Source organism: Arabidopsis thaliana, chromosome 5, assembly GCF_000001735.4.
Source record: "Arabidopsis thaliana chromosome 5, partial sequence".
Classification (NCBI taxonomy): domain Eukaryota; kingdom Viridiplantae; phylum Streptophyta; class Magnoliopsida; order Brassicales; family Brassicaceae; genus Arabidopsis; species Arabidopsis thaliana.
The window spans coordinates 26,157,335-26,169,504 of record NC_003076.8 but is presented as its reverse complement, the minus strand read 5'-3'; the positions used below and the strand labels follow the sequence as shown (position 1 = coordinate 26,169,504).

The 12,170-nt window shown below is 37.8% G+C and overlaps 2 protein-coding genes across 8 annotated transcripts; one reads left to right on the top strand and one right to left on the bottom strand.

The window, feature by feature from the left end:
- Positions 1-313: 313 nt before the first annotated feature.
- On the top strand, positions 314-7,881 carry KAC2 (kinesin like protein for actin based chloroplast movement 2; the record flags this gene model as incomplete). 6 transcript variants are annotated; one of them, NM_001345689.1, is made up of 24 exons in its annotated part: positions 314-701; positions 922-1,045; positions 1,213-1,299; positions 1,418-1,588; positions 1,672-1,778; positions 2,082-2,102; positions 2,210-2,341; positions 2,437-2,615; positions 2,716-2,877; positions 3,041-3,132; positions 3,270-3,421; positions 3,710-3,883; positions 3,976-4,122; positions 4,293-4,463; positions 4,579-4,647; positions 4,859-4,914; positions 5,008-5,203; positions 5,381-5,572; positions 5,685-5,876; positions 5,978-6,328; positions 6,525-6,623; positions 6,727-6,867; positions 6,966-7,124; positions 7,222-7,881. In NM_001345689.1, 24 exons carry the CDS (start codon positions 504-506, stop codon positions 7,672-7,674), a joined length of 3,825 nt encoding a protein of 1,274 aa, NP_001331383.1. The 6 variants fall into 6 exon arrangements, with proteins under 6 accessions (NP_001331383.1, NP_001331384.1, NP_001331380.1 ...); NM_001345690.1 differs by lacking the exon at positions 2,082-2,102; NM_125944.3 differs by lacking the exon at positions 2,082-2,102 and having other exon boundaries at positions 504-701; positions 5,017-5,203; positions 7,222-7,674.
- A 292-nt stretch (positions 7,882-8,173) lies between these two features.
- On the bottom strand, positions 8,174-11,970 carry UBP17 (ubiquitin-specific protease 17; the record flags this gene model as incomplete). Of its 2 annotated transcripts, none has more annotated exons than NM_001345687.1 (12): positions 8,174-8,709; positions 8,800-8,861; positions 8,951-9,166; positions 9,249-9,333; positions 9,427-9,584; positions 9,686-9,800; positions 9,901-10,063; positions 10,150-10,235; positions 10,336-10,421; positions 10,506-11,095; positions 11,180-11,283; positions 11,413-11,970. In NM_001345687.1, 12 exons carry the CDS (start codon positions 11,697-11,699, stop codon positions 8,409-8,411), a joined length of 2,253 nt encoding a protein of 750 aa, NP_001332735.1. In that variant the 3' UTR covers positions 8,174-8,408. The 2 variants fall into 2 exon arrangements, with proteins under 2 accessions (NP_001332735.1, NP_201348.1); NM_125943.2 differs by having other exon boundaries at positions 8,323-8,709; positions 11,413-11,642.
- Positions 11,971-12,170: the final 200 nt, after the last annotated feature.

The following is a 12,170-nucleotide window of genomic DNA, read 5'->3' as shown; positions in this document are numbered from 1 at the left end:
TTGCACCGTAATTTTGAAATGATCATTGTGTTTATTTTTTTAGTTTCTTCTACATTTTCAACAAATAAACAAGCTCTATTTGATAAATTCCTGACTCTATAATATTTTGATCGGTATTACTATTAAAAAAGGACCGAACAATGAACTGAAATCGAACACGAGAAGGCGTCGTTAACGCACAGCACAAAATATTTTGTGTCTTAAAAGACGTTTTGGTGTCTCTGTCATTTTATTATTTTTAATTTGTTTTGTTTATTAAAAAAAGAAGAAGAACAAAGCAAAAACGACATCGTATGATACTCATTGCTTCGGCCTTCATTTTTATATCTGAGAGAGAGACAAAGAGACAAAAGTAAGAAACACATTTTTTTTGGATTTGGAGGTAATAAATTTCAAAAACTTTTGAATGTTTTCATTTGGAATCTGAGGTTGTCTGCTCGAGAATTTTGGTGGGTTTGTGCTGAAATCTGGAATAGGATTAGGGTTTTTTCGTGAATTTGAAAATGGCGGAGCAGAAGAGTACCAATATGTGGAACTGGGAGGTGACTGGGTTCGAATCGAAGAAGTCGCCTTCTAGTGAGGAAGGCGTTCATCGGACACCGTCTTCTATGCTTCGACGGTACTCGATCCCGAAGAACTCGCTTCCACCGCACTCGTCGGAGCTTGCGTCTAAGGTTCAGAGTTTGAAGGATAAAGTTCAGGTGTGATAATGTTTTTCTGAGATTTGTATATTTGGGTTTGAGTAAGAATTATGTTTCTAAGCTCTTTCTATTGATGAGTTTGAAATTTGTGAAAGATGATGATTTTAATGTTTAGACGAGTATAGAGGTGATGTTTTGTACAAGTTTTAAGTACAATGATGCTATTTTGCGGTTGTGTGATTAAGCTATTTTTTAAGAAAATTTGGTTTTGGTTGAATAGCTTGCAAAGGACGATTATGTGGGATTGAGACAGGAAGCTACTGATCTTCAAGAGTACTCCAATGCGAAGCTTGAAAGGGTTACACGTTATTTAGGTGTTCTGGCTGATAAAAGTCGTAAACTGGGTAAGTTTTTAGTTCCCGTCTGTGTATTCCATGTGAAAGTGTAGTTTATTTTTGGCCACTATGCATTATTAGAGTGTATGCATCTATATCTATGTATCTCTTGTGATAGGAATTTTGTTACAATTCGGGAATGTGTTTTGTTCACTTATCTGCATAGCCTATCACAGATCAATATGCACTTGAGACTGAGGCTAGGATATCTCCACTTATCAATGAGAAGAAGAGACTGTTCAATGACTTACTGACGACCAAAGGTGCACATCTTCCATTTCCGACGTCATTCTCTATCCTTACTTCTATTGATATTGATCACACCAGGTTTAGATTGTTCTATATGACCCTGAATGTATAGTTTATTGTTTAATCTTTCAGGGAATGTAAAGGTATTTTGTCGAGCAAGACCCTTATTTGAAGACGAGGGTCCCTCTATCATTGAATTTCCTGATAACTGCACTATACGCGTAAACACTAGTGATGATACTCTGTCCAATCCCAAGAAGGAATTTGAATTTGATAGAGTTTATGGGCCTCAAGTTGGACAAGGTGAGTTATAATACTCCTTAAGAACTGTTTCCAATACTTTTGTAAATATGTAATCCGGAACTTATTCAGTAAAATTTCCTCAGCTTCACTGTTCAGTGATGTCCAACCTTTTGTGCAATCCGCTCTGGATGGATCGAACGTTTCTATATTTGCGTATGGCCAAACTCACGCGGGGAAGACATACACCATGGTTGCCCCTCCTTTCCCTTTCCTCTCTGAAATTAGATATAGGTCTTGTTTGGTATCCGTATTATCGATGTTGTTATGCTTAGTATCTAACTTGAGGTACATGCATACAAAATAATTTTTTCGAAGTTGCTAAAATGACAGGGGGTATGAACAGTCTTCTAATATACTCATTCTTTTTACTGCTTATTTGCATGTTTATGGTTTCAATACTTTTTGGCTCTAACCAAGCCGAGGATATCTATGTGATTGAACTTTGAAATCGCAAAAAAGTTTCATGTTATTTGACAGGATTTAAATATGATAGGCAAGTTCATGGACGTTCATAGTAAGTTCATGGACGTTCATAGTATTATCTTATCGATTTACGAGAGATTTATATATCAGGCAATTGCTCTCTGTTGATGTTAGTTATATGCTGTCGCTTTTTCTCAGGAAGGATCTAATCAGGACCGTGGTTTATATGCTCGTTGTTTTGAGGAACTTATGGACTTGGCCAATTCTGATTCAACTTCCGCATCTCAGTTCAGTTTCTCTGTTTCAGTGTTTGAGCTTTATAACGAACAGGTGCTTTGTTTTTTCGTTTTGAAGTCGTAATACTGCATTCGATACTAGAATGGAAATTGAAAGTCTTTTCTAATTCAGAAACTTTCATTTTTTAGGTCAGGGATTTACTCTCGGGTTGTCAGAGCAATTTGCCAAAGATCAATATGGGTTTACGCGAATCGGTTATAGAACTTTCACAGGAAAAAGTTGATAATCCATCAGAGTTCATGAGAGTCCTGAACTCTGCATTTCAGAATAGAGGGAATGATAAATCAAAGTCTACTGTGACCCATCTGTAAGTTTTGTTATATGCTTGACTCCTTTTCTGCATATAATTCTCTGCTAAGATTCTCTACTCATGATACTTTCTTAACGGATTTCTGCTCTCTTGGTAGGATTGTCTCGATACACATTTGTTATAGCAACACAATTACGAGAGAAAATGTAATTAGCAAGCTTTCTTTAGTTGACCTGGCTGGAAGTGAAGGTTTAACTGTGGAGGATGACAATGGAGATCATGTAACTGATCTGCTCCATGTAACAAATTCAATTTCCGCGTAAGTTTTAAGTATTCTCTCTCCGTTCCCTCTTTTCGTTTATTCCCTTACAAGTGAATTCCATATCTTTGACATTTTTCTTCATGTATAGGTGTTGTTAGCTTAAATCTTTGAATTAATTAGCTTTCCCCTTTACTTACTGCATATATGTCGGGTTCTGTAGGCTGGGAGATGTTTTATCATCTTTGACGTCAAAAAGAGATACCATTCCTTACGAGAACTCATTTCTTACAAGAATACTTGCAGATTCACTAGGTAAGTGCTTCTCCTTTCCAGTGCGTGTGCCTCTACGTTTAGCTCTAAATATATATTATCTTTGTGTTGAGGATTTCTTTCCATTCCTTGAAGTTCCTTCAAATGAGAACAATATCCTATTATCCTGTAACGTGCAGGAGGGAGCTCCAAAACATTGATGATCGTCAACATTTGTCCAAGTGCACGGAACTTGTCTGAAATAATGTCGTGTCTCAACTATGCTGCTAGAGCTCGAAATACTGTACCAAGCCTTGGGAATCGAGACACAATTAAGAAATGGAGAGACGTGGTAAGTGGAATTAGAGTATTCCGTCCTCCCTCTCCTTCTTTTCTCATATATTGACATTCATACATATAACAGATGGAATTGTTAAAATATAAGTATAGAATCATAGTTTTTGACTCAGTCTGTTAGGATTTTACTTAATTACTCTGTTGGTTTGATCTCTACCTCTTTTGGAGTTTAGTTTATTTCTCTGAAGAACAGATTTGGGACATGTAATTTTTTTGCTTAACTTACTATGTACACGTAGTTTGAAAAAGTACCAACCTGTAAACATATCCTTTCTTCCCGTAGGCAAATGATGCTCGGAAGGAGGTATTGGAGAAAGAGAGGGAAAATCAGCGTCTAAAACAAGAGGTTACGGGTTTAAAACAAGCACTTAAAGAAGCAAATGACCAATGTGTACTGCTCTATAATGAAGTACAGAGAGCGTGGAGAGTTTCATTCACACTGCAATCAGATTTAAAGGTCTTCGATGCTGACTGGGATAGTGTCTCCTTATTTCAATTATTCCTTATAAGATTCCTTTCTGCTAACGATTTACTTATTTGTTTTTGCAGTCAGAGAATGCGATGGTTGTAGACAAACATAAAATAGAAAAGGAGCAGAATTTTCAGTTAAGAAATCAAATAGCTCAACTTTTACAGTTAGAACAGGAACAAAAGCTGCAGGCGCAACAACAAGATTCCACCATTCAAAATCTCCAGGTTGGTACTTCATTAGTATCTACTTTCTAAACTTCGAGACATGTCTCCTACCCTTTTTATCTTAAACATCTACGTAACAGAAAATAGATGGTGAAATAGCTTTCAAGTAGCCTTCTCTGAATATGATAGCCGTGACACTCCCTTCCATTTTTTCACATAATTTTATGCAGTCTAAAGTGAAAGACTTAGAATCACAACTAAGTAAAGCTCTGAAGTCTGACATGACAAGATCGAGAGATCCCTTGGAACCTCAGCCCAGAGCAGCTGAGAACACACTCGATTCTTCTGCAGTTACCAAGAAACTTGAGGAAGAATTGAAAAAACGTGATGCACTGATTGAGGTTCTGCTTCGTCTTCCTATTGAGCACACTTTTATTTATGATTTCCTTATTTTTGAATTACCCAGATGATATTTGAACTTAACATTTGTCTGAAGAGAGTAGTTGTTTTCTGCAGAGGTTGCATGAAGAAAATGAAAAATTGTTCGACAGATTAACAGAAAAGTCAGTGGCTAGCTCGACTCAGGTGATTCTTTTCTCTATCCTACACTGCACATGATTCAGTATCTGCACATGATATAGTATCACATCATGGACGCTTCTCTTTTTGGAGCTGTTGGAAGAAAAATTATTCTATCTCTTCTCTTCATCAAATGTTACTAATTGCCATACACATGGAGATTTTCCTGCTCCAGCTAGCTAATTGCTTAGGCTTTCTCATCCATTGTTGTATATAGGTATCTAGCCCCTCATCAAAAGCTTCACCAACAGTGCAGCCTGCAGATGTTGACAGGTAGTTATTTGATCACTTGGAACCATTTAATCCAAATTTCTGTCTTCTCTATTTTGTTTACTTCCCTTACCACCTGATCTGTATTTTCTACAGGAAAAATAGCGCGGGCACTTTACCGTCTTCAGTGGATAAAAATGAGGGCACGATTACATTAGTAAAATCCAGCTCTGAATTAGTAAAAACCACTCCAGCTGGAGAATACTTAACAGCTGCATTGAATGATTTTGATCCCGAACAATATGAAGGTCTTGCAGCCATAGCTGATGGCGCAAACAAGCTTCTGATGCTGGTACTGCCATCGGGTTAATAGTTTGATATTGAGTACCCATTTAGATTTTTCAGGGATGTAAATAACTGAATTGATTCTACCAGTATTTGAAGATAAAAATACATTTATCGCTGATTGGGATAGGTGTTCAAATATTTATATGTTTATATGTTAACAAATGTTATTGTTGACTTGCAGGTCTTAGCAGCTGTCATAAAGGCTGGTGCTTCCAGAGAGCATGAAATCCTTGCTGAGATCAGAGATTCTGTCTTTTCATTTATCCGGAAAATGGAACCAAGGAGAGTAATGGATACAATGCTTGTTTCTCGAGTCAGGATATTGTACATAAGGTCCTTACTTGCACGATCACCTGAGCTTCAGTCGATCAAGGTGAGCATAACCAGATTTAGTTAGCTAATTTTCCTTTTAGCTTTTCCTGCTGGTATGTGTCACAAGTTTCTTCTCCCGGCAAGATCAATCTCACGTCACCCACTTCTTTTAGGTTTCTCCTGTTGAACGCTTTTTGGAGAAGCCATATACTGGTCGAACTAGAAGCTCCAGCGGGAGTAGCAGCCCAGGTAGATCACCAGTTCGATATTATGATGAGCAGATTTATGGCTTTAAAGTTAATTTAAAGCCAGAAAAGAAAAGTAAGTTGGTATCTGTAGTTTCAAGAATCCGTGGACATGACCAGGTAATATAGCTATGACTCCCAGAGATGCTTTTCTTTAACCTAATAACTGAGAATCCAAGATACAAACAAACGTGCTTCTCTTGTTTCTGAATTTTTCTTAGGATACTGGGAGGCAGCAAGTGACTGGAGGAAAGCTGAGGGAGATACAAGATGAAGCCAAAAGTTTTGCCATTGGAAACAAACCCTTAGCTGCTTTATTTGTTCACACTCCGGCTGGTGAACTGCAAAGACAGATTAGGTCATGGCTTGCAGAAAGTTTTGAGTTTCTCTCTGTTACAGCAGATGATGTTTCAGGAGTAACCACTGGCCAATTAGAGCTTCTTTCCACAGCAATTATGGATGGCTGGATGGCTGGAGTAGGAGCTGCGGTGCCACCTCACACAGACGCTTTAGGACAGCTTTTGTCTGAGTATGCAAAACGAGTCTACACTTCTCAGATGCAGCATCTAAAGGTAAATATACCATGTCCAAGGTGAACTTGATGTGTGTGTGTGTTTTTTTTTTTTTTTTTGGTGGAAATTTCAGAATGATTTCAGCAGCAACTGATTTTACATAAGAAATCTGTTAAGGGATTATGTTGAGATCTAGGTCTTAGTCGCTGAAGAACTTGTTTGCCATGTGAGATCTGATATGGGAATGCTTGCTTAGGATATTGCCGGTACTTTGGCTTCGGAAGAGGCAGAAGATGCTGGTCAAGTCGCGAAGCTTCGATCAGCTCTCGAGTCTGTTGACCACAAAAGAAGAAAGGTAAACCCTGAAAAAGAACCGTATGATGTCATATCGTTAATCCCACTCTTGTTATCTCTTCAGAGTTTTTCTCGAACCTAAATTCCATTTTCTACTATATCAGATTTTGCAACAAATGAGAAGTGATGCAGCTTTGTTTACCTTGGAAGAAGGCAGTTCCCCTGTTCAAAATCCATCTACAGCAGCCGAAGACTCGAGATTAGCCTCCCTCATTTCTCTGGATGCCATACTGAAGCAAGTCAAGGTATTTATTACTCTTATCATATGAAACCATTACGAGTCTTTCTTGATCTTAGTTATGATAAACCACGAGAAAAAATAAAAATGGTTTGCTTTTTGAAGGAAATAACAAGACAAGCCTCTGTCCACGTTTTGAGTAAAAGCAAGAAAAAGGCATTGCTTGAGTCTCTTGATGAACTTAACGAACGAATGCCTTCTCTGCTTGATGTTGATCATCCATGTGCACAGAGAGAAATTGATACGGCTCACCAGTTGGTCGAGGTAAGTGATGAATAAAAGTCCAGCAAAAGATCGATCCAAAAATGTTGAGAAGTTTGATGATACCTTGTTACGTGCTGGTTTTTTTATTGGACTGCAGACAATTCCAGAACAAGAGGACAATCTTCAAGACGAAAAGAGACCTTCAATAGATTCAATATCTTCGACTGAAACCGATGTGTCTCAATGGAATGTTTTGCAATTCAACACAGGAGGCTCTTCAGCTCCATTCATCATAAAATGCGGAGCTAACTCCAACTCAGAGCTCGTGATCAAAGCGGATGCCCGTATTCAAGAACCTAAAGGAGGCGAAATAGTGAGAGTTGTGCCAAGACCTTCGGTTTTAGAAAACATGAGCTTAGAGGAAATGAAACAAGTGTTTGGTCAGTTGCCCGAAGCTCTAAGTTCACTGGCCTTAGCTAGAACAGCTGATGGCACACGGGCTCGATACTCTAGACTCTACAGAACTCTAGCCATGAAGGTTCCCTCTCTTAGGGACCTCGTTGGAGAGCTTGAGAAAGGAGGAGTCTTAAAAGATACAAAATCGACATGAAACAATAAGAAGAAAAAGTTTCATTTTCTGTAAGTATCCTTTTTTTTTTTTACTGCGAGGCCATTTATATATTTGGATTTGGATTTCTCTGTATTTGTGTGTACTTCTGTGTTTTTCCGCCAATAATGGTGGTATTTGGTGTAAGAACAGTTTCAGCAAAGAAAAGCTCTCACTTCCATGGAATTCTCTTGGATTCCAGTTTACATACTCCCTCCGTTTTCACAATATAAGTTGTTTTAGCTAAAAGCACACAAATTAAGAATATTTACTTTTAAAAACTTCAACCAATTATAAAAGAGACTGCATAATAGAAATAATCATAAAATATTAAAATAATATATAATTTGCATAGAAACTTGAAAACAATTTATATTGTGAAACAAAAAAGTTAGTCCAAAACAACTTATATTGTGAAATGGAGGGAGTAATTTTTTATGCTTTCCAAATTTTAAAAGTTAAATTCAAAATAAGAGAAATCCATTTATTAAATTTCGAATTTACTGGATTCAAAAAAGGTCTAAAAAACTGTACCTTCTCCTATTTTTGCTAATTGGTTCAGTCAAAAACTGGTCATCAAACTCAAAAAACATGACCTCAGTAAAACGTTATAGAGGATATGAATCATGACGTTCCAAACCGGTTCAAGTCCACCCAAAAAATGTTAACATTTTCTATTTTTTTTTGCTTTATTGGTTCACAGTCAAAAATTGGTCATCAAACTCAAAAATTAAATCTCAATCAAACGTTTGAGATTTATTATGACGATCCCATTTCCAAACCGGTTCAACTCCACCAAACAGGTAATCTGATAAATTCTCAATACCTGATGAGTCTTTTGTGCTACATGAGCTTGTTGTGTCCGATGAGCTAAACATTGACGACAGGCTTCCACTCGACCAGTCCACACGCGGCAACAAACTGTTATTATCACCGTCTCTCTGTTTCTTGTTGCCCTTTCTTGACGGAATTGCGGCCAAATTTCTTCTTTGCTTTGATTTCCGACCACCGTTCTTGCTCACCGGTCTCGGAGAATCCCTGTCAAAGAAGAGGATTTCCTCAGCTATATTAGTAAAATGAACAAGAGTTGGGTTTTATGATATGTGTCCACTCTTTGTATTCATTCACCTTGCATAAAGAAGCATGTATGCTCCTTCTAGTAACACAGTCTCTAACTGAACCGGGAAAACCTGCGAATTCAGAATCAAAATCAAGATTCGAGAAATAGACAATAGCATAATTGGTATCTAAATAGTATAAATGATATATTGAGACCTACATTGCTGTCATCAATTTTGAACCAATCTCCATCAAGGGTTTTTATGTAGCAAACATAATGACCTGAAAATAAAGTGCTCATAGCATCCAAATGGACCACCACTGCGTAGAGACTATAAACCGGATGATCCCCATGATTTGGGTCACTCATATACGGGCTAATATCGAGAAGCTCGGGAAAATGGATGGGTTTGCTCAGCTTCCCAAAGTTATCAGACTGCATGGAAAAATAAATCATTCTTCTGAGTTAACCCAACAATAGTAGACACCTTCAAACTAACGAGGATGAAGACTCTCACCTGAAAACGTTTCAGCACGACAGTAAGAATATTGGGTCCTTCCAATATCATCAATTTCTTTTTGGCTTTCTGGTAAGATTTACATCTGTAGTTGTAAAAAGGAAAGCCAAAGGCAAAGGAATTAGTAGTAGTTTTTTATAACGTATATATTAAGTTTCCAAGAGAAAAAATCAAGTACCTGCCACAGAAATACCGGTTCTCTCCATCTAGGACTTCGTATGCTGTGAATTGAGCAAGTGCTTCTTCGAGGCTTCCTATATCCCCATCAATCTCAACAGTTAGATCCATCATCAGCTCCGGTCGCTCAGATTTGTGGAGGCATGCCATGCATTTAATCTGTGTAGTATTCAACATTAAAATGTCAATAATTGGGATTACAACAAAAAAAGCTCCAAATGGTACTAAAGCCAATACACAGTTCCTAATAATATTATAACCTTGGAGTGAAGATATCCACCAAACGTAAGGCCTACTAAAGTAGTTTCTTCAGCAAACGGACCAGCTGCAGGAGCCTCTTTGAGAAAAACAGATTGCATTGTATCAACAGCACACCTGGCATTCTTATGAAAGAACAATGTAAATCACCTTTGCAAAAATATTTAACTTTGAAAAACCGATAGAAGCTACTAAAAGCAAAACCCATATGATTCACCTTAAAAACTCGTGCGCGTCTTCTTCTTTTCCAGGGCCAAGATGCTTCCCAATCTTTTGTAATTTTGATAAGATCTTGATAGGTGAAAGAGGAGATTCTCCTCCCCTTGCCTTTAAAATTAAGTGTTCAAACTCACAAACAAAACACCAACTCTTCTTTCTACCTGAAAATCCAATTATCAAGATAAGATTCCACATAGTTACAAACTTAAAATAAGAGCAGTGAAAATTGTTTTGGTGTGCAGCTTACATGTTTTAGAGTGTAATCCCCTAATAAGGTATGATATCAGTGGCCGAGTGAATGCCAAGCACTGAAGGACAGCATTTGCATAACAACTACAAAAGTAATAATATAAGTGACAAACACAAATATATTAGCACATTAGATCATCAATTCATGCCAAAAGCAAGAAACGTGTTAAAGATAGATACGTACCTGTTCCCTAAGTTCACAAGGCCAAATGGCTGTAATTCTACTCTATCACAATAAAGTTTCACAAACAACTCATACGAGAAGCTCATCTGCACAAAAAATACAGCAACGTCACTATGGGATCATGGCAGTAGATATAATCAAGGTACAAACCAATCATATATCGTAATAACCTCATCAATAGAACTGGAAGGTTGAGACTTTTTGGACGACTGTGGAGGTCTAAAATGCTGAACAACTTTCTGCACCGATGTTTTCAATCCACTACTTGAAGCTTGTGACACTTTTGGCTTACTGTTAGCTTTTGAAGGTAGGAGAAGAGTTGAAGACGAAGACATTGCAGCAGAAGCACTAGATGGTTCAGATGTAATTCTTTCATGTTTAAGTGCATTCATTTCTTCTTCAAACCCAACTGACAAAAATTGATCTGAAATTGACATATTAGCCGAATCACCTGACCTACGTGAATTTTGATTGCCAAGTTTCCGCAGCTTTGCATCAGTCTTTCCTTTGGAATAATTACTGGCTGACTCAACCTTGTCTGTACGATTACGTGATTTCTTCCTACTTAGTGGCCTGGTCTCATAGAGATTATCCTTTATGTTTAAAGAAGTAGTGAAATCCACAGCTTCAGATCTAGGTTGCACTTTATGAATACTAGGCCTACTTGTAGACATATCACAGGCAACATCAACAGACACATTAGATGATGATTCATACGCAGTCCCACGAGATGGAAAATCCACATTAGACTCTTTAGCATCTGCAGAGAGCTTTCAGTCATCAAAATCACAAACCACCAAATGTGAAACCTTTATAAATCAAAAGCTAAAATCTCAAGTGTTACCATAATCAGATTGAACATACTCCTCCTTTTCTTCATCATAATCAGGCGATCGACATTCTTCCTTATGACCTCGTCGCCAGTGAAGAATTTGACACTTGCTTGAACTACCAAAAAAAGGTAACAATAAATGATCTTTTTAAGAAACAGAACCAATTAAAAATCTAAACTTTTCCTCGTGATCAGATTCTTAAACTAGTCATCCTCGGATTTGAATTGAGAGGAAACGAACGAACCAGTAACGAACAGATTTGCACTGAGAGCAACGAGTAGTGGTAGGGTATAGACAAACGGCACAACGGTAAACATCAGAAACCGAGTCTCCGCCGTAATCAACAGTGGCGGGACGAACTTCCTCCGCCAAATAAGATTCCTCGGTGGCTAAAGCAATGAGACGAATCACCTCTTCTCTTCTCACAGAAGCAGATCTCCATTGCCGGCGAATCAGAAGAAAAACCAACATCATACACCCAATCAATAGACAACGAAACCCTAAGGTTTCACTTTCAAGAGAAACCGGCATTATAATCTCAAACGTGAGAAGCCAGAATCAATCTGGAAGAGACGAATCGTGGAAAGGTGATTAACATTGGTGATGCAGAGGAGGACGAAGACGGTGATGGTGAGAGTAAGAGTAAATGTGGAAGGTAAGACGGCGGAGAAGATGGTGGCGATTAGAGAAGCGACGGCGGGTAAAGGATTTGGGCATCTGGAGAGATTAAAGCTAGAGAGAGAGAAAAGAAGAAGAAGAAGAAATCAGAAAGAATGGTGTGTTGTTAGAGAGAGAAAGTGAATAGAGAAGAAAGGAGGGAATCAACGTGCACTTGTTTTTTGTCGTTTACCTTTCTTTTTTTTGTCGTCTACTATTTTCATATATGATGAACTGAGCCCAATTACAAAATCTTAAAGCCCAATTAGCCCAATAGCATTACAACAAATCTCTTTAGTTTTTAAGACAGACAAGACTAACTATTCACCATGGAGCAAACTTTAT